The sequence below is a fragment of the Lineus longissimus genome, chromosome 4 (assembly GCF_910592395.1).
Source record: "Lineus longissimus chromosome 4, tnLinLong1.2, whole genome shotgun sequence".
Classification (NCBI taxonomy): Eukaryota; Metazoa; Nemertea; class Pilidiophora; order Heteronemertea; family Lineidae; genus Lineus; species Lineus longissimus.
This window is the reverse complement of record NC_088311.1, coordinates 17,946,036-17,968,286: the sequence shown is the minus strand read 5'-3', so window position 1 is coordinate 17,968,286 and position 22,251 is coordinate 17,946,036. Positions and strand designations below refer to the sequence as shown.

Below are 22,251 nucleotides of genomic sequence, written 5' to 3'. Positions count from 1 at the left end.
TTAATGCTTTCCTTGACCAAGCCACTCTACATCGGATTATCGCCCGCATTTCAACTATGCCCGGTCACATTTTCGGGCGATGGCCCGATTTGGCGACAACTCACAAATTGTGGATTCTTACCTCGCCAGTGAGTAACAGGTCAAATTCTTGGCTGTCGCATTCCTTTGGACCCCTTTGGCTAATGATATTGTTGGCAAACCTGACCAGCGTTGTCTTGACTCGACAGTATACCAGTATAAATAGAACCCCGAGAGTATTAAAAAAACCACTTAACAATAAGAATGGGCTGATTAATAATAATTTTAATTCCAACTTTAATTCTATGATGATCACAAAAAAATTACATTGTCATAAACAGTATTGTCGACCTATTCAATAAAACAATAACAATCTTTTTAACATAACGCCAGAATTGACTGACTATCAAACATGTCTCATCCACGGAAATGTAAAACTTATTAAAGAAGCTTTGAAAAAATTATGAAATAATGATAATAAATGCAGGTTACAAATACGTGTACTAAAAAATGTTCTTCAAAGAACGAGTTTTCTGTTATAAATCGCAGTTTTGGAACAGAACGTTCTGTGTGCAAGTTTTCCCGCACTAGAAGTTAGTACCATTAACATTAAATTTTGAACTCAAAGGCAAAGCAGTGAAAAGGTGCAACAATATTCCTCCCACCAGCGCCTTGAACAGTTATTGTCACATAGCAGAGACCCCTATTGAAGACTTCGTGTATCTTAATCTAAACAGCTGGCTTACTAGTACTCCCTTTCAGCATGTTGGGCCCGTTATCATCACTGTGGCACCATTCTTCCCTTAGACTATCATTTCTACTTTCCTGCGCATCTCCGCTCGAACCACCAAGGTTACTGATATCGGCCCGGCCACGGTTCCTAAGGAGGATCCGAAGTAGCTCCATGATCAGGACGATAAATTCCGTTAACGTCAGGAGGGATATACCGGCCCATAGGCCCAGGGTGCCACCAACATTCGCTTGTAGTTCAGAAAGCTGCAAAAACACCGGTTGTTGTGTGATAAAAATTCAACAGCTGAATCGTGACCATTTCTTCTTTCGACATAGTTCAGGGTCTGGCGTCTTCTGTTTGGTGAGTCTCTGGTGTCTTGTTTATTGATGATATCAATAACAAACGAAAACTAAGAATGTTGAAGAAACAGGCCTTCCACACCACCTTCTCAAGCCAAAATTATCAAATTCTGACAATATGGGAATTTTACAAAATAAAAAGGCCGTGGCTATTCGTACCGTGACAGGGCCGGCTGGTCTGGCTAGAAGTCAAGGACCCTACCCACGCCCGGAGCCAGGAGTAAAGGCACTTCCAACACTCGTCACAAACAAACACCACCTCAATCATGAATTAGGCCAACTTTCCTTACCCACCATCACCCATGTCACCACGGTGCGATCTATTTATTCACTCCGTATTATTCGCACCATCACGGTACGGTACCTTTCACCGTAACGGTGTTTCTGACGGTGCGAATAAGACATGAAACAATGGCCCCATGTACCGTGGCGGCTCGAATAGCCAGTTCCAAATAAAAAATCTCCTATTTCATGGCGATCAAATCACTCCTTTGCGTGTTTTTGCTCGATTTCCGCCACAAAAAAAAACCCCTCCAAAGATTCAACTGATTTCGTCGTGTTTATTGAACTAATACCGAAATGTATTTAAATGAAGTTATAAAGCCCCTCTAAGTCAAGCGCTGCGAAATGCTTGATCGCATTCTTGCACAGCATCAAATAAAAGAATTCAAACTATTTGACAAAAGGCCCCATGGCCTTCGTCTTTTGGAATTTAAAGCTAAACGAGGTATCACTCTGTTCGTCGAGATTACATCTTAAGAGTGAATTGATGAAAAAAACTTCCACGGCAATTCAGGACAATTTTGGTTGCCCTTTATAAAAGACACGTTTTTTTGCCTTTTCCATGTTTTCGAAGTTGAATATTATAATCCATTTTCAAATGTTACGTCCGCATCGTTTGGGGCTCTGGAGGGCTAACTACTGGTCAGATTTCTTTGAAGTTTGGTTTTTATTGGTCTTCAATTCAAAACCGAGCAAGATCTGTTCATTTGAGTAAACTTTTTCCGCTCTGTACGGCTTATTTCTTGACCAATCTGGATGAAATGTTCAGGTTATTATTTGTTTGTGTCCATCTACCAAAGTGCCAATAATGAATGAGAAATATCCAGAAAAAAAAAAGGCCTATCCAGGGGACCCTCAAAATGACCATTGGACTTCGCTAAAGACTGTTTATCAATTCTGCCTTGAGATTCCAAAATCTGCCTGAACTCTTGTTTGGTTTTTGAGGCATGGATCAATAAAACACAAACTTCAAAGAAATCCAACCAGTTGTTCGTCCTCCAGAGCCCCATAATACTGAAGCTCAGGCAAACACTCGGCACTATCGACCGTACCGAGCCTGTGTAACTGACGGAGTCTGGATTTTCGAGGATTGAGCCCCAAACGATGCGAACATAATATTTATGAATGGACTATAGTTTATATTCATTTCTGGTATGCATAGCATATTATAGGCCTACTATAAAGGGATATCAATGTATCAGCTGATGGTCTAGGCTATTTGGCTCTATTGCCAGACAAAGTAAACTCACCGGTAAATCAGGTACCAATACAACGTTCTCATATCGGGTGTTATCATAAGATAAGACCAGTGCCACGAAGTTACTCTCACTGAAAAAAAAGTGGATGATTCTCTTGAAACCCGAAATCCTGTCGAATCGTCTCGAGGTATTTTGGCATGTATAGAACACTTACACTCTTAAAGGGGTACGCCATTCGTAATCATTGCTGGTCCAGCAAAATAGAAATGCAGTTAATATGCACAGTACCGTAGTGCTGTTATTCATGTTATCATGCATACGAATTTGCTGAACCTTGGTATTTATATCATTTGTATACATCTGTCCACAGGATGGCAATGCTGAAATTTTTACTTACTGCGTATTTACGCAATTGGAAATTTACAAATTCAATTACAAATTTCAAATTTTTAACGACCGGCGTAAAAATAGAGGTTTTGAGCATTTGAAAAAGCGCTTCCGTGTCTTCAGCCAACACAAATAAGCACACTCTAGGTTTTCCCGGAAACGAAAAACCCGTTGAGGTTTTTCACAACCTCAAATACATCAAATGGGTACGCCGTTCGTCATTACTTGTGGTCCAGTTAAATAGAAATCCGCTAATACACCATGCCGTAGTGCTGTTATTGTGAATACAAATTTGTTTAAACTTGGTATTCATAGTATTTGTATATCCGTAGGTTTCTCTTGAAATCGAGTCGAAGTTGCGAGTGTCGCAGTTCTTCCAAACAAAGCTTATTAAACGCATGCAAAATGACAAAGCTGATGACTGCCACTTACCTGCTGGGTTTAGAACAAACGTGAGAGGGGTTCATCTTCCTTGCCCGCTGGCAGGCATCCAATGTAAAAAAATTCTGAAGAAAGGAAAGAATTTCGACAGTGTGAAAATGCCACTTTAGAACCGAAAATGTCTTGGCGCGTGGTGTATCGCCCCGAACAACAAAGGTGTTGCAAGGAATGTTGCCTACAATTCGCTGTAGAAATTTTGTTAACCACATTGGAGTTGTGAGTTTGCGAAGACAACCATATGGTCTTGACCTTTAGTCGGAGGAAGAGCTGCCCCACTCCCCCAGGCCACTCCTTCATGGATTCTAGTAAAACCGGCTAATATATGAACTATGAGAAAACTATACCACAGAGCGACCGTTTTAAGAACCACGTCGATGGCCATATGACAACACCGGAATATACACCTTACATCAATCATATAAACTTCGGAAAGCTTCTCCGACAACCCAATGACACTATGAAGTTCAATCCTATCACAGAATTTGAATTAACTGGATATTGTGTACTGTTTCGCCTTTGTCGGCGAAGGCTTTATCAGGACTGACGTTGTTCACGTCCGATCTCGCAACTTCCCGTGAGAAGACTGATGGCATTGTTCTTACGGTCCCACGTGCGCACTTTATAAGTTAAAACGCAATCCATCATGTCTATTGAGGGGAGGAGATTCTCGTCGTTTGCAGATTTCTTCCCGTATCCCTCCCTGAAACCACCTACATTGTAGTATCCTCTTTGTACATCATGAACAACGTACACTTGCCCCTGATGAGTTACGGTGCACACTTTTGCTTGTTTGATGCACAGCGTTGTAACGACCAAGTAGAACAGGATCAGCTGCGTAATTCTGCAATGGCTATCGGTCAGTTCTGCATTCTTTTCCATGATTGTGTACAAGCATTCGGAGCTGTATGTGTGCGTAGGAGCTGCACTTACACACACTCTTAGACCTTCATTTTTAATAAATGAATTTAACTGTTTTTCTTAATTCTCTTACCTCTGTCGATTCTTGAGGCCACTTGTCTGACGAGGATTTCACTTTAAACAGCTTTTCACTGAAAATATTAAGAACAGTTCATTGCACTGTGAATCTTAACCGCTATATCGTACAGCCCTCTAGTCAAAGACCGATTTTATCTCAAGGATATGATTATCACCAGTCTGTGGTGGGTAGTTGTAAAAGAAGAAACGCAGAAAACGTAGAAACAACCCACAGAAACACAGGTTGACCACTCATGTGGGTTGTGGCGAATTCTGGTCTGCAGACACCATCCGGATGCTATGGCTGTTGCCACGAAAGCTAGGCGGAGCATGTTAATCGGCATTTGTATTGTCTACAAGAGAACATTCGCAGATGTTTTGTCCGCATCGTTTCGGTCTATGGAGCGTCAACTACTGGTTGATTTTCTTTGAAGCTTCCCGTGTAGGATTTTCAGTCAAACAAAAATCTCCTAAAGGTGTTTCAGAATCTCAAAGCTAGAGGCTTTTCATTTTTCCGAAAAACCTCAACGGGATAGGTACTGACTGGTACGGTGATGACTGAAAAACCTTTGCTGTTTTTCAAAAACTGGATAACTTTTATTAATAGAAAAACAGAAATAAGCAAACAGGACTTACCGGCAAGACATCTTGCAGTTCTTGTCAGTTGCAGCATTCCACGTCCGCCAACTGCCCGTTCCTTCGAAAATCCCTTGTAGAATGCTTTTCAAACATGCCGCCCCTGGAAAAGTAGAGGTGGTTTAGCACTCATTCCTGGTTAGGTGGGACCAAAAAGTTTCAGCTCACTCCACTATCCACATTCTATACTAGCACCCGTCTTTGTACTAGATGGAAAAATTCAAAGTCGTCGAATGACTGTTTAATTTAATCGATCACTTTTGGCTGAGTGCGTGAATATACCGACCTTCCTTGGTTTCGTTGCAGAAAGGTATGTTTGCATGAGTTGTCAGGGGTACTTCAAACTCGGCTTGCTGACACTTGCATTCACCAACAGTCAGAAAATCCAGCTCCGCGATCTCACAAGCCTAGTGAAGAAAATTGAAAAAGAGCTGTAGTCTATTCATCAAGAGATGTTTAGAGAAGGCAATCACCAGTCTGGAGGAACTACTTTGAAACGTTTTTCTACAATGAGGCCAGTAATGAGTGGTCCAGGTCGGCGGAGTTTTGAATCACACAAACGTAATCTCTCCAAACTTAAATCGTACAAGTCATTCCCGAACGCCTACGCCTGTTCCCCCTACTTTTATAAAGATATATCAGGATAAAATGCTCCTTGTTGTAGCTGAGTACGATATAAACGTTTGGTTTTATACATGTACCCTTTGATATCAAGTGTGGATCATCAAACTTCAAAATTACTCTAAGCATTTCAGATCGGTACCTGGGTTTTAAGGCAAATACGACCAAAATACCTACCTGCCATGTATAAAACCGCCGCCTGTAGGGTTTGAACCAGGGACCTCCCGACCCTAAAGCTAATATTAGAGTTCAAGCCACTACCACAACGGTTTCATGGCTTTGGAAAAAGTTGAATTGGTTAGGTAAAGTAAGTTGGTACAGTTATGGACAAGGTTTCCCCCATTTTATCGTTCTTTGGTCAATCTTATCTTACCCTAACTGAATATGTCTTGTTATTTGATGTCTCGAACTCTCCTCCCTGCAGTCTACAATCCTGATGATAAACATCACGCGTTATATTCACCTGAAGCAATCCATTTTCTATATGAGGCATAGTTAAAACACGACACCGAGAAAAGACATGATTGTATACAATATGTTTGAGCCTACATCTGATTTTAAATCTCTCCCCAAATGTAGAACATATTGATAAGTTTGGTTTCCTCAGGCTGCTGCGGCCGACCCGCAAGTCGTTTTTGCCGCTTTTAATTAATACATCAACGTCAATCAATAAAACCGGAATGCGAATTTGGCAAACGAGCAGCTGTACAAATTGAACATCATCGAAAGCTTCATTATGTTGCGGAGAGAAATATAAACCGATGACCAGTTTGTCGCAGCTTTTTTCAATGAAAACCATGTTGAAGAGGACCTCGGGTGCGCGCGCAGCATGTTTACGAATTTTTCCAGGGGGACATTCTCTACTTCTACACCGGGCCGCCTATGGCTCAACCGGACACATCCTCCGCATTGCCTAGTGAGACCTGAGGAAACCAAACTAGTCATCTATAATTGGAGGCGAGGTTGATGAAATCAGGCAGTGCTATCCAATGTTGCAAAACCCAGCGTCCAGCGCCCAAAATCTGCGTCCAGGTTTTACCAACTACCGAACAAAACACGCCTTTAATGGTAGTTCATTCTAAAACACCTGGCCTCAAAACCACCAGTTCGGTATCAATTCCTCAATCCCAGTGGCGACTGCGACGTTTTGGTAATGTTGACATAAATTTGAAAGATGCGCACAACAATGCACACTACTAATATGAAAAAATTCTCACCTGCGGTTCAGGTAGCCACCCTGTAGCCAAGTTAGATTAGCTGTTATAAAACGCGGATTTCCGCGGAAATCCGCGTTTTATAACAGCCGAAGATATTTCTAGCTCATCAAACCGCACTCGTGTGGTGCTGAGTCTGGCTCCCAAACTAGAAATGGCTACCATTGTGAGGCGATCAGGAGACTAGGGAATTTCCTACATCATCCGGCTGCAGACGATTTATTCAGACAGGAATGTTTAATTTGGTATAAACACACTGTATACATGAAGTGCATACCTACATGCATTGTAATACAGTAATAATGTTGTCATATTGTATTATCATTTAGGAAGTGACTATTTGGCAAGCCCGGCTCACCAATCAGCGCCTTTTTTCTGCCCTAGATGGAGAGCCGAACTCATGCATATTCAACCATCCAGGAGCTCATTATCATTCGTGGCAACACGGTCAGCAACACTGGAGTTACAGTGAAACGCCTTTAGAAATGCACACTAATCCATTTAACATGCTTATCAGTTAAATCACGTTTATGACTTTTTTTGTAAATCCATACAGTCATGTACATGTACATGCTTCTTCATGGGTTATTGACCAAAACCCGAGTTTAGTAACAGAAATTGAATCGAGAGCGGGAAGTCGGCCATTGTTAAATATGCGCATATAAATTCGAATATGACGTCACTGCTCTCTGATTGGCCAACATGTTGTAACCTCTCCGGCTCGCCAAAGAGGGTAGTATTTTGCCCTGTTTGGCAACCCCGGCTTGCCGAACAGGGTGGCTTTTTAGTGCTGTTTGGCAAGCGGTTCTCCAAACAGGACAAAAAAAGATGCCTGTTCGGCGAGCGGCTTGCCAAATAGACCCGACCTATCATTTATTGGATTTCCACGACAAAAACGTAATGATAACGTCTTAAATGACGTGGTTTTCGCCCAGTCCTGTGCATGATTCCTCTGTTTATTCGACGTGGTCACCATAGTGAGTCCAACTGCGGTGAATTCGAAACCATCCCTCAGTGACAGGCCGCAGGCGGGGGCACCTCAAACAGCGCAGTTCGGCCAGGGGGTCGGTGAGACCCATGATATGCTCAACTTACCATGGTTAGCTCTAGAAGTGTCCGCAATCCCGACGACACGGAGACACCGTCTTGCTGCACGAACGCGAATGTTCCAAACTCGTGTATGGCAACTCTGGCACCATAGCCTCCCGCAACGAATGGGAGGTATTCGTCGGGTTCTATGTTCAAAACAAGATGGAGTCCTGAAAAATACACATTCGGCAAATTCAGGCTCAAAGGTATCGAAAATCATAATAAATAGTGATTTACGGGACCTTGGTGTTTTTACCGATGAAGTAGACATAGCATCACAGACATAGTATGACCATGATTGAATATTAAGGCTAAATTAAGGCTAGAATTCAAGCCCCCAACTCCTTTCAATGAAAGACTTGACACCTTTCTTGGACAAAGACGGTTTGTTGAGAGTCGGGGGGGGGGGGGGCATTTCCAGAAGTCAAGTCAAACCTATTTTAACCACTTTTATGCTTTGACTACTTGGGGTAAAATAATTATGTGAAGGAACCCTGAACCTGACTGTACCCATGACCTGCTCTGGCAGAAGGCGGTGGAAATCGCATATACATGAAGGGAAAATGGAGGAAAAGGGGAAAAGGCAGAAAAACGTTCTTTTGGGAGAATTTTTTTGAAAAATGATTTTTAGACTTCCTTGGTCATTTTAGCCATGAAATACATGTATAGCAAATAAGTTGCTCCTTCCAAGGCTTATCCGTAAATATACCCATTTTCGGACAAGGTTTTTTCAACTTTTTAGTTCAGAGAGTGATATATTCTGAAGTCCTTATCTCAGCCCATAATCAAGAGATCCTCATGTGCGTATCAGACATCATTTTAAAGATAACTTTGTGAAGAATAAGCCAGTACCAATAACTCATTTTCAAGAATTTTACCTAACAGCTTCATTTTGACAGAGCAGGTCACTTAAATCTCTAACGATATCCCATTTCCTGCCTCAGACCCTGACCGACCTCAACCCTGACATTTTGAGCTTACTGAAACTTGATGTTGATTAACATCTTTCTGTAACCAAGCCCCAAGTCATCCCTGTAATTTTGCATAGCATATATCTCATTAAAAAACCCATAAATGTAACTTTATTATTTGTTCGTATATGGGGAGCATGGAAACCGGGGAACACCGGAAAACATGTGAGAGCTTGGGAACGTATAGAACCCGGCGATCAGGATGATCCCGGTGTGAACATAACTTACCGCCGTTGGGACCAGCACGCCATGTCTTTAATGGCTCTTTTAGCAGTTCATTCGAGTTGAATGTGAAGCAGTTTCCGTATTTGGGTGATACTTGCAGACTGAAATTGCTAAAAGGTTGCATACATGCAATCATGTCTCCTTCCATAACATTATGCATTGTAGTTGTAAAACAGGAAACATAAACATAAAAAGGCAGAAAACAACCCACAGTCACACACAGGAACCACCATTTGTAAATGTTTTGGTCGCGTGGCTAGTATCCAATCATAAAAAAACAGTAAATGCCAACGAAAAAGCCAACCGGTAGTTTGCCCTCCAGAGCCAAAAAAGAGGCGGACAAAATATTAACGAATGGTCTCTAGTAGGTATATGTCGATCAACACGCTGGGCCCAGTTTTCATGGCAACAATCATGGAAACAGGATGTCGCCTGCAGACCAAAATTCCTCACACGCTCCCTGTGTTTTGTTTAAATTGTTCTTGTTTTACCACCACCCCATTAAACAAATTCCCGAAACAAGTGTTATTAAGGCGAATATACATGTGCTTTGCTGGAACAGCAAGTAGTGTTTTCTGTCATTTTCATGGAAACGACTGCAACTAGCCCTGTGAACAAACGACGTAATGTATTGGCTTTAAAGATGTGAGGATGAAATGTTAATATTAAAGTCCGCTTGTATAATATGAAGTATCGAAACCTTACATGAATCTGAGGTACGGTATTATCTAAAAACTCAATAAAAAACCAGAGGTGGAGGAATCTCCTTCTATTCTCTGCATTTCAAATGTTACAGCAGGATGGTAATTTCCTTCAAGAAAACAGATATTATAATAAATGTGTTCAACATAAAATTGTTCACTTACGATGGATCACAACGCTTGCCACGAAATCTGCATTCCTGAATGAATATGTCCTTCTTGTGACCAAGTGCATTGAGGTAGCCAGTCCTAGAATTAAATTCGTAACAAGATAACCCCTTTCATAGCTACATATATCTTGAGCTTTGTAAATCTCTATCCCCTGTCTGTCCAAGGCGAGAAACGACAGTTCTCGCAAGAATTCCCGAGAGTGACTGTAATGGAAAAGTCTATCCTCGACCAGCTGCATGGTGAAATGGCCAAATATTGAGGATGTTTTGTTTTGTACAGACTTATCATGAATTATACTTCAAAGAAGCGCACCTAGCTTTTTGGTCGGGGTTGGGCCAAATGGCACTTCTGAATTTTTTTCGGCCAAAATCATTGTCAAAAAAACATTTTTTGGTGGCAACGAGCGCCCCCCATTTGCACTCTCCTGCCACCCGCTAGCAACACCCATGAAACGATCAAAACAAAATGCCACGGCTTTGCCCTCATCTGGCCGTTGAATAACTTAGAATTCGTGTAAAAGCGGACAAAATCAAGATATCTCACCGTTGAAGTATTGATGAAACTTTCGCTCGGTATTCAACCAGACTTTCATTTAGAATAACGTTGTCGCTATTTTCGTTTGGACTGCTCAAAGCCTTGGCCTGTATCAAAACAAAAACAACGTCGCTAAAATAAGGTACGTTTAAGCTTACATGGGGGGGGGGGGGGGCATGTTTGAAGAACACAACCTATGTTCAATCTCAATGACCTATTCAGAACTTAGATACGAAGTTTTTGAATTCTTGAATATGAAAATTTTCAAATCTTACATTTTTTAGCTTGAAAATTTTATCAAGTTTCTTCTCAGAGACATTTTGAAGATTTTGCAGGATTTATTGTATAAACCATAATTATGGATCAAAAGGAAACTGATATGAGTAGAAAGCAATTTTTGTTACTTTTTATGCAATTCCTGCCAAAACAGTTCTCACAAGTATTTACTGTCGACTGAACTGTTCCCTAATTTGAATAAGTCCTGACAACTGTCCGTGAAAATAAATAGTTTCATGAATAATTGTGCTATATTTGTTTTAGTTTTTGTCCATTCTATGGCGAAGGCCTAGTTTTGATGCCAATACACCTCTTCTTTCGCCATGCTGGATTATCTCCAAGTGAGGTCATGCTAGCATGACTCACCATGCACTGGCCTTCAACATGGCCCTGTGCAATGGAGCAGATAAATCACGGGTATTTACTTTTCACGGACATTCCAGAAAAATCACGGAGGGAAATGCTCTTTCCCAACATTTTTGTGGTTACCTGTGTATAGGACAGTCAACAATCAACAGAAATGCTAGAAGCCAAACGACCAAAAAAACCTTGCGATTTTACTTACCAGTTTGTCGGCAAAGACATTCATCTCTTGATATCTTAATTTCAATTCTTGTAACTCTGCTCCGTTAGCATTTTCCAGGGCGCTTTTCCGGACCGGGTTCAGGTTGCAGATCGTCACACTGGGAAACTCGATGGATCCAGGCGAAGAAATAAAGCTATGCATCTTTGCGTTATACTGAAAATATTCTCGGAATACTTCCACAACTTGGTATAAAATCATGCTCATTGCGGCAATCACTATTAAAGACCAGACAATTTTGATAGATTTTTGTTTCGTTTTGACGATACTACCTAAGCCATGACAAGTTGTGTCTTGGGCGAATTCCCTCAGAGTGTCCAAGCCTTGATCAGAAGACGACGTGTCTGCCTCTTCCATGGCTGATGGCTCGACCAAACCCACTAGTTGTTTTCTCTCGCGAAGTATGACACTAAAGCAGAGACGAATTTCCGAAACACCAGTGTCATTCACTAAATAAACCAAGTAATGAAATTACTGCTACATGTATGCAAGTCGATTTCAATGTTTGACTTGACTTGACTCTCCTCTTCTGGTTGGCTAGCACCGCATCATTCGGGAACTGGTTTGACGAACCCGCTGCATGCAGCGGTCCTCCGAATCGAAGTACAATTAATGGGTAATGAAGTAGGAGTAGGCTTCGTCAAGCAATCTGGAAGGGGGTGGATTTCCATGTCTAACATTCTGATATGGATATCCATACAAAAATCATTAGTCATTTTGAAGTATCATGTTCATGTGATTATTATGAATGTATGAAGGTCAATACTACGGCAAACACCACAAGTATGGAAGTTCATACAAAAGTATGGGAATCCTTACTATAAATACAGTATTTTCACATTATTTAACTCTCCAATGGACTGTAAGGGACGGATTTCCATACTTAACATTTTGATATGGATGTTAATTCATACACATGGGTTCTTTGGCAAGGATTGCAATATTTGTTGAGTTTGTGTAATTATGGAAATCTATACTTGAATAATCACATCCATGATGATTCAAATGGCGAATTTATAAGTATGGATATCCATATTAAAAGATGGGAAGCCATACAGCCCTTGGACGATGCAGTTTGAAGTGCAGAAGTCAACTCAACCTTATTCAACGTTTTCTGCCCGTCAGTCTTGGTGATGACTCTTTGGTTCAAAAGAAGCACAAATTACTTAAACTTTGTTGAAAATATGGTAGGTCAATGGAATTTGACAGTTCTTTCATAAGCTTGTGATATGCGGGTCATCCTCAGCAGCTCTGAAATTTTTAACTTCAGTCATGATTTTTGATATGATTCTGCTAGTGAAGAGCAGCAGCTATTGGGTGGCTGGATATGTAACAACTTCGTGAAATAACTGGCACTTGGTAATGTCACCACAAACACTTTGTTTTTATTCAAAATTTAGGTCTAACTTGGTTGACTAATTCGTATGGAAAGCCATACCAAATTGTATGGAAATCCATCCCCTTCCAAACTTTTAAGGTGACCGGTCATGTTAGCAGAACGGATGGAGTATTTTGACGTCAGCATTCAAATGCTATTAGGCATTACAAAGTTTAGACTCACAATGAGGAAAATCCGAACGGTAAAGTGTTCTGCCGTAATGTTAGTAGCAAAAATATCTCAAAAATCTGCATTTTATTCAATAACTAATACAATTGCAATAATTTCAACACTTAAATGTAAAGCTTATAACTCCTAGCTGTCTTTAAAAAAATAAACAGTGCAGGACGGCAGAATCTCTCTGCACACGGTTACAGAGACCTTTTTGCAGTTTAGGCCACGTTTGATGAATTAATTGTTTATTAAGACCCCCTTTAGGAGGGGCTCTTAAGATACACGTGTGTGCGGGAGTAGATAATGTAAATGAATGATGAGAAATAAAGAGAGATTGTATATCCTACAAACAATTTTTTTTGGTATTTTTCTGAATTAACTCCGTTGAGTTTACCGATTTCTCCGCGATCTTCCGGTGGTGGTTGCTATCCCATTGGTTGAAATTAATTTAAATCTTCATGGGAATTCGCTACATCATATGCCTAAGAAATTGGCCAATTATATTAATATTTTTATCAGAGAAATATCCGTCCTAAATAATGACAGAAAAGGGTGGTTTATTTCAATTTTGTGGCGACATGATCGAGGTCACGTGACATAAAAACAAAACAATCGCACACACCCGTCCAAAAAAGGCACTTTAAGAAAAACAAATACGTTTTTCCAGCTTAAAACCACACTGACGACTAAGTTATATTGGTCTACTGCCCAAATCTGAAGTATCAAATTGAATCACAAACTAGAACTAGCTCTATTTAGCTATAGTTGCGTGAAAAATTTGGGTGAGCGACGTACATTCTGTACCCTAGCGGCCAATAATTAAACTACTTTCAGCCGTCTGCTCCGGTCTCGTTAGGGAGTTTTTCCCAAATGTACGCGATGATGACGTGCCCCATTAACAGGACGTAACATCTATTTTAAAATGCGTTTCGAAAGTGAATGCATGAGGACAACCCATTTGTGTCGTATATCACTGGAAACGCCCGATTCCCGTGAATAAGGTCAATCACAATGTATTACATTACCAAAACAAAAATGTGTCGGAAGGAACTATATGGATGGTCCCATCGCACCCCCCCCCCCCCCCAGCAGTATGACACAGAAGGGCTAGTTGACTGTTCACCGGGGGGGGGGGGGGGGGGGGTTGGGGGGAGCTTCCCCCCAACGCACTGGTAAAAACCTATGTCGACGGAGGGGGGTTTGGGGGGTGTCCCCCCATTGTAACAGCTGTAGTTGTTAGAGCTTGCACTTAACATATGCTCGTAGGGGGGTTCGGGGGAGCTCCCCCGACCTAAAGGGGGGCTCACTAAGTTCTTGACTTTACATATTAGCCGTCTAAAATGAGCTCATTTCGAAATTTCGATATTTCCAAAGTTTCTTTTTGAAATCGAAAAAAAATCGATATTACATGAAAGCAATAATAATATCCGGTGTGAATGAATCGCATTAAGCTCCGGGTGCAATTTCCCAAGGAAGAAAAATAAGAAGTTGAATTTCGTAAAGCAATGTGCATGTATTTGTAATTAGCCAATCAAGATGTCTCTTTTTAATGTTTTGTGCGTCTTACTATCAAAAAAATTTAACTATTCGATTTTCTTCATTATTATTCGAAACTTCGCGAGCAAAGCCTGACAATAATTGAATGCTTATGTCACGATATCCAAGGCACCCGATGTTTTAATAGGACCCGGCACCTTTTAAAGCGATGGAAAAAAGGATGTATTCGGCAACTTGAATTGTTTTAAAGTATTTCCTGGAAAGGGCAGGAAAATGAACCTCAAGTGTGTGTCTTTCTGCTCGATGATTTTAACTTGACAAGCAACTGACGTAAAGTCAACTATTTTCAAGAGTTTCGCACTGTATGAGTTTGCATGCTGCCCTTTTACACGCAGTTGTAATCGATTTAACACAGTATAACACGTGAGAAGTGTGCATTAATGCAAGTTTTTGTTTGCACGAACTGTTAATGATGACACTTTCCTTCTATTAGAAATGCTATAGAAACAAATTAAATGGCATTCGGCGGGAAATGTGTTTAGCGACGACAGATTCAGGTAAAAGAGGACTTGAGAATTTAGCTAATGGTCCGACAGCGATTTTGTCATGTTCACTACCCCAAGTAAAGTTGAGCCTTCCTTAGCGGACACCTCTCTACTAAGGACGCCCTGTCTATTGATTTGGCCCGACATTTGGTCCCACATTGGTCATTTCCATTGAATTTGACATCTGTAATCAGAACAACTCGATGTTCTTATTGTAAACAAAAATATTGCTTCTGAAAAGTAACCAGAAGTTGATATCATGTATGTAGAGTAAGTTTATCAGTGTGCACAACAACAATGCTGAAACTTAAGTATGTGCAATCGTGATTTTGTTATTCACTTAATCTGAGTAAATTGAAATATCAAAATTTTTCAAATTTCTTATTTTGAGCCTCGGTATAGGCCTATAAGTGAATAAACTGATTGATAAAATGAACCTGAGGAATGTACCTTCTTCTCAAATACCCGGGATGATTGACGGCTAAACGCCTCGTCCTCCTCCGAATATACTGCCTTCTTCTTACACATCTCACATATGATTTATATAAATGTTTATATAGCTATAGGAACTGAATTATCTGGTCCGGGAAAGTTCAGCAAAACGCCTGGAAGCCCTTGCATGTGGAGGCCATTAAGGTACATTAAGTTAAAAACCAGATTGCAAAATGACTGTAAAATGATTTTTTTTGCAAAATGATACTGGGATAACAAATTTAATTTCAGCCCATGTATTGCTCATTCACCGTTAATACGAGTATTCCTTCTTGACTACATGTGGGTTAATATCAACAGGTATTGTAGCCACGTACTAGTAGTAGACTGAGGTATCTAGATTATCTCCGAGGCTCTGGCATCACCATGCATGCTATCGGTACGCCCCGGACGATATTGGATGGAATACTAAACACCGGGAGACCCCGATCAGGGAATGGGATGTACTCTTTGTACCGTCGTTGGCCATGGTCACAGAGGCCATGGCAATATTCTGCCCGCCATGTTCCGTACCGCCGCAGGATCTATAGTCACAGAGGAAACGCATCGTACTTTTTAAGATCCAAATTACTGCCAGGTCAAACATCTTTTTCTTTCCTGATTCTTAATCTTCCTAAGAATGATGTCCTTTGCAGCTTGGAGTAGCGGAGGCACATAGTATAAGACTACCAGCATTGTTTCGCAACCTCTCTGCTCGACACCTGGCTTTAGATGTTTACCTAGACCAAGCTCCTTCATCTCATTTTCTACAACGGCGCCCTGTCTCCTTTGGACAGCCTCAATTTCTTTTCACGTCGGCTGTTCTTTGGGAGTGTGCTCGTTGGTATTCGGAAGCTGGATGAAAAGAAGGGAATTCTCCACGGGCAAGCTTCGCCAGTTATCGACAAGCGCAGCTACATCGTATTAGTTCCATGCTTTTTTGTAAGGTGGCGGTGGTAGTGTAGCAGCCAGCAAGCAAATGTCACGCAGTACATTTCTTAAGATTGTCTGCAATGTTAGCGGTAGACTATTAGCAGTTAGCTTTATACATTGTGACTAGAATCAAACACCAATTTCATCATTTGGTCTAAAGGTTAAAGTCACCAGTTTCAGTTTAGGTAATGTACATGTCGCTCAACCACTCTTTTGCATGATCTATATGTGCAATCATGGCTAATTGATAATTCCCACAAATTGTAACCTCCACATGATAAATACTTGAAGAATCGCAGACACGCTGTCATTTTAAAGCCAAATGACCAATGACATTTATGTATATATTCACAATTTATAGTTGTAAAACGAAAAAGGTGACATGGAATTTACAAACCCCCTGAAAATTCAGAAGTTCAATTATTAGGTTAAAGCCCTACGCCGTTCGTTAAAATTTGAAATGTTTCATTGAATTTGACAAAAACTTTCCAGTAGCGTGGATACATTGCCGTTGTATAGACAGATTAATACTATCATGAATACCGAGTTTCAGCAAATTTGTGTGCAGAGTAACTACGCTACGGCATTGTGAACTACATTTCTATTTTCCTGGACCACCAGTAATTATGAACGGCGTATCCCTTTAACAGTGAGGGCTTCCACCTTCTTCTTGGTCGAAGACTTTTGAAGAGAATATTCAACTTGCAATGGCAATCTTTCGTCAAGAAGAGGTAAAAAGTCCATTTAGTTAAAACCACTTCATGACGTTTCAAATCGGTGTTTATATGCCGATGTTAAAGGTGTGTGCGGCGACATCGCATGTAATGCATGTACATGTATTCGATTTACACAAGAAGTGTTTCGCAAGCCAGGGCGGGGTTGTTCACGTTAGCTTTAACGCAGGCATTAAGTCTTAACGTGAAAATTCTAAATAGATTAACTGAAATAGATAACGTCCTTGAAGTCGGAATCAGCCATCTTGTCATTCGGGCAAAATTCCGTTCAAACTGCCATTAACGTATGCATACGGCCGCCGCGAAAGTGACGAGAGATGGAAGAAAAACCCTCGAACAATCTCCGGGGGAAACTGAAAATAGCTTAAGCGGTCTACGATGTCAAGTCGTGAGAGCGATATCTATAAACGAAACGATGATTAGGTTTGACATGACTGACGGGAATTCATGCGACTGACGAAAACACCTAATGGTATCTCGAAATACCAGATAAGTATTTTTTCCAGATTGATTGAAAGCATTTACGACCAATTGGATCGAATAAAATGAAAATTGTCAGTCCGGGTTTTTAATGGAAACCGTGCTGCTGCGATAACTGTTACCGTGCTGCAGTGGTGCATTACCTCCCATCGTGGTTCAAGATTGGCTGGTCTACAATGGGCTGCAAGTGGAGTTTGATAAAATGTGTATGCAAACGGTTGATGTGCTGGCATGGGACAGCGCCTTTGCGCACATGTAAGGATTTAAAATTAACGACGGAAGAAACCATGCAGGAAATGCAATATAAATTAACTATTACTAAGGCCTATTTCAACATCAGGCCTATAAACGCTCCCTTGACTCAATGAGTAGCTCCTACCGTAGCGGCTGGGAAAGGCAAGCATTATTTTCTTGCATAGTTAGTAATTCTTTTTCCTTCTCGTTTCTCTGAGATGATTTAGTGCACAGAGTTTTACTTTCCCGACTTTTTCCGTCGAGCTGACTGATTATACCTCCGTTTTCCCAACTTCTTGCTGCCGTTTTCCCGCCGACTTTTTACTTCTGTCATGTGAATTTCCTCCATGCGATTTCAGTCCACGAAACAGCCAGGAGGTGGAAGTACCTTGTAAAAAGTAAGCAAAAAGTCGGAAAACGGATTAATTAATTAGACAGTCAGGAAAAAATTGAAACATTCGTGCGCAGAAATACGACGAATTGGATAAGAAACACCAAAAGGCTATTTTTGGAAGCATTTTCGTCACCTCGTCGAATCCTGATTCTCTTCTTTGTGATGTTCCGACGGCACCTCGATTCATTGCGATTTTCACGCCCAATGTTCCTATATACCGCATCCTGATAGACCTTTTCGAGCAATCCTGGCTTCCCGAAAAAAGCGCTGAAGAAACTGAGTATTTTAAGCCTCCTCACACTCAAAAGTCGTATGAGGAATTTTATATTTAATTTTCAAGGCGAAGGAAATCAGTACAACACATGCTTTTGAATGTTTATTTTGTTATCATTATAGTACAGCACATGTAAATAAATGAGTGATTTTGAAAAGGTAACTAAAAGGCTCAGTACACTTTTAAAGTCTTTATCAAATTTTCTGAATAGGCGTATTAGGGCCAAACACTTACATGTACATGTAAAAATAAAGGCCCTTTATACGTACGACCTACATGTATTTAATTCAGAATTTGAATTAAAAAGCCAACGTGCACCGATAATCATGACAACTCAAAATGTTAGAGGGACTGCGGTTTCACGAGGCTTGGGCAGAGGACATATTCCCACTATCGCTGCATTGATATATCAGTCTGTGTCGTCATCAGACATGTGAGATGACGATTGCGACGAGTTCGCGCAGGAGGTGGTGTGAATATTTTTCTTCTTATTCCACAATCATTATAAAATATTTGTTTGTTTTTTATCTCTCAATACATAGTATCAATATAACTCGTTGATTTGATTAAAAAAATGTTTGTGGCTGGTTTTAAACATTTGGATGGTATTTTTTCATTAGTTGTCAGAATCGGTTGACGTCAACAATGGCGGATTTGCACTAAGTTCGGGTCGAATTACATGTATCTTGAAATCGATCGCTACTGAATGACCTAAGCTACCGTTACCACGTGTAGTTGATACTTTCACTAATATAAAAGTGAGATGCAGTGTATTATGTTACTCGTCCGCAGTCCTTTTGCTTTTCTTAGAAATGTCACGAACAATAGAAGAAATATCAGAAGATCGTTCTTTTTACTGGATCTCAGTCACATGCACAATACAATCATGATGTCGTGTGATACGGAAAGAAAGGCACAATTATGATATGGACCAATCGATGATCCTCCAATGACAAATACAATTCAAGAGCATGTCATGAGGTGTTATGAGACCTACGCGAGGCATGTAATTGTGTTTCATGTACACATGAATGAAAATAATCATTTAATGCTTCATTGCATCCAAATCGAACCTGCATGCAGTGTGCTAAACGCATCACCTATAAAGTTAACCCTGAATTGTGACATGTGATTTCCCATAGATTTAAAAACGCATGCGATCGTCAAATGCGGCGTGAACGAAGCACGGCCGCATGCATTGTCACAATCGCATTCAGTGTAAGGTGAGGCTCCACAGATAAATGCGAATTTGCTTGAATCACACTACACATTATGCGACATCGCAGAGAAAAACTTTTAATTTGTGATTCGATTTGGGTGCAAAGAAGCATACAATGTACAAAATTAAGTGCGTTCTTGCAATCGAACTCAATCAAAAATTATGTTTTCGCTCGATCTTGACCTTGTTTGGAGCGATGTACCATGCACGTGTTTTGTGCGGCCCACTGCACAGCCAGACTAAAGCGCTGTGCAAATGGGCAGTTTTAGTTTGCAGCGGAGCCATGACATGGATTATGGCTTTGTCACAGGCACGATGCACGAGCTTGACCCCCCCCCCCCCCCCACACACGCACCCTCGCTAATTCAAGAATTGCAACACCTTTCTAATGATAGATTAAAACCCCGACCACCAACACTATAATCCCGTTGTTGTGTATGCGGGAACAGAAGTCCGCACTGACCCCTCTTTACGTCTGAGGCGTCCACATCCACCGACAAACACCTCCTTCGTTGCACGGCGAAAGTTCTCCGAAAAGAATGCATATAAAATAGGGTTCAGTCCACTGTTGAAGAACATGATTAGGATAGATGTTGGAGGCACCAGAGAAGGCACATAACCATCCCACGCAGTGATCAGAACATAGGCTTGAAAAGGTAACGAGCACGCTGCGAAAGATGCGACAACTAATACAAGCAGTCTGACAACACGTCTCCGCGACCTTAAAAGGTTCTCTGCGCCCCCCGATTTTGCCTTTTGTGCGATGTACTGGATTTTTCTGCGGCGGTTCTGGGCGCGTTGCCTTCTGCTGCTCACCCTGCTACCAAGGCAGGTCAATTCAGTCGATGACGACCCTATGTCATCTTCAATGTCATCAGAGTTGTGGCTATTTCCGGTACGCACCAACTGGTGATCAGTTCCGGTTGCTGAACGCTGTGCTCCGTGGTCACGTGATGTGTGCGAGAGTTTATGCGAGTTTGAGGTAGGACTGCCATTCATAATAACTACATTTGTTTCGACTTGAGGCGCTGAGCTGAGATCGTCAGAATTTTTATAACTCGTCATGAGAACACTCTCTTCATCTTTCGAAGTCTCCTCGAGTTTTGAATGCCTCGACACAATCGAACCTTTCTGGTTGTTATTTGCCGTAGAATTTCTTACAGCGCTCGACAACATCGTACTCCGCCACAGAACGATGCTAATCTTCGTATACAGTACACTCATTATGATCAACGGAATAAGATACCACAAGAAAAAGTTAAAAATATTGTACGTTTTCCTGTCAAACTCAAAAGTAGGAACACAGAACTCAAACCTCATTCCGTCCATTTCTATCATACCGGATGTGTCAAAAACAACCAACTGGATCACATTGTAGGAGATTGCTATAATCCAAATATGAACTATGATGCATATCAAACGTCTTTTTGTAGTGAGTTGTTTACTCTTCATAGGGTATATTATCGCCACGTAACGTTCTATGGCAATGACGGTCAGAATGGTGACGGATGCGACGTACGCCATCTGCTGGATGAAGTAGTTCAACTTACACATCACCTGGAATATACAAGAGAGATAATGTTATAACTGATAGAATGTTTTTAAACGACCACAACAACACCAACAACGCCGACGACGACGACGACAACAACAACAAGTTTAATTTAAAAGTTTAAAGGATTTTTTTTAAACGGGTCATCTTTTTATAACTTCCAGTGCTGAGACACGAGGAGAATTATTAACTAGAGTACGTAGTTACGAATGATGTTTAAAGGATTTTTTTATGGGTCATCTTTTTATAACTTCTAGTGCTGCATGAGACACGAGGAGAATATAACTGGAGTACGTAGTTACGAATAATACATGGTCAAAAAGGATACGCCGTTCGTATTTACCATATGTAGTCACTCAGAAAAACAGAAATGCAGTTATAGAGGTTCTTCACGTGACGTCACGACGTGACGTGTTGACGGTCACCTGCCAATTCATTTCCTTTACGCCATGACCACGTGTGACGGCTAATATGGCAGTGCAAAACAATTGGCAACGTCATCATATGACGTCAGTGAATAACCTCTATACACAATGCTGTGATGCCGTTATCATACTTGCAAATTTGCCGAAACTTGGTATTAATAGAATTCGTATTCCTGTCCACACGACCATTGTAATTTTAATACAATTGTAGTTCAATGCAGTTTTTGATACAGCCTAATATGTGATCACTTGTGTCAAAAGGTTAAAAAGAGCCTTTGGTAATGCTTGGTCGTTCTAATTCTTGTTGCGATTGGCAACTTTGGATAAGAAAAATGTGCTTTCGCTTTCCACCAATTGCGGTAGCGAATAATTTAAACAAATACATGTACAATATAACCGCTGCCTATAAAACAGAATTTGGCGCGGCGTTGATCGGCCGGACTGCTGCCGAAAAATCGTTCTGGTCAGTGGGATCTGCGGAATCAACACGGCTGTTTATATATCAAAACATATCTAGGCACGTCCA

The 22,251-nt window shown here is 40.9% G+C and overlaps 2 protein-coding genes across 2 annotated transcripts in view; both read right to left on the bottom strand.

Moving 5' to 3' along the window:
* Window positions 1–747: 747 nt before the first annotated feature.
* Window positions 748–11,559, bottom strand: LOC135486801 (acid-sensing ion channel 3-like). The gene is made up of 11 exons (XM_064769901.1): window positions 11,398–11,559; window positions 10,566–10,663; window positions 10,017–10,100; window positions 9,154–9,260; window positions 7,961–8,124; window positions 5,317–5,437; window positions 5,031–5,133; window positions 4,411–4,468; window positions 3,411–3,484; window positions 2,643–2,721; window positions 748–1,014 (listed from the first exon to the last, which is right to left on the bottom strand). The coding sequence occupies exons 1-11, from the start codon at window positions 11,557–11,559 to the stop codon at window positions 748–750; spliced, it is 1,317 nt and encodes a 438-aa protein (XP_064625971.1).
* A 7,080-nt stretch (window positions 11,560–18,639) lies between these two features.
* LOC135486534 (trissin receptor-like) overlaps window positions 18,640–22,251 on the bottom strand; it is a 120,946-nt gene continuing 117,334 nt past the window's right edge. Inside the window, exon 4 of the mRNA XM_064769387.1 lies at window positions 18,640–21,305. Coding sequence (XP_064625457.1) covers window positions 20,166–21,305 — 1,140 coding nt within the window. The 3' untranslated portion in view covers window positions 18,640–20,165. The remainder of the gene's footprint in view (window positions 21,306–22,251) is intronic.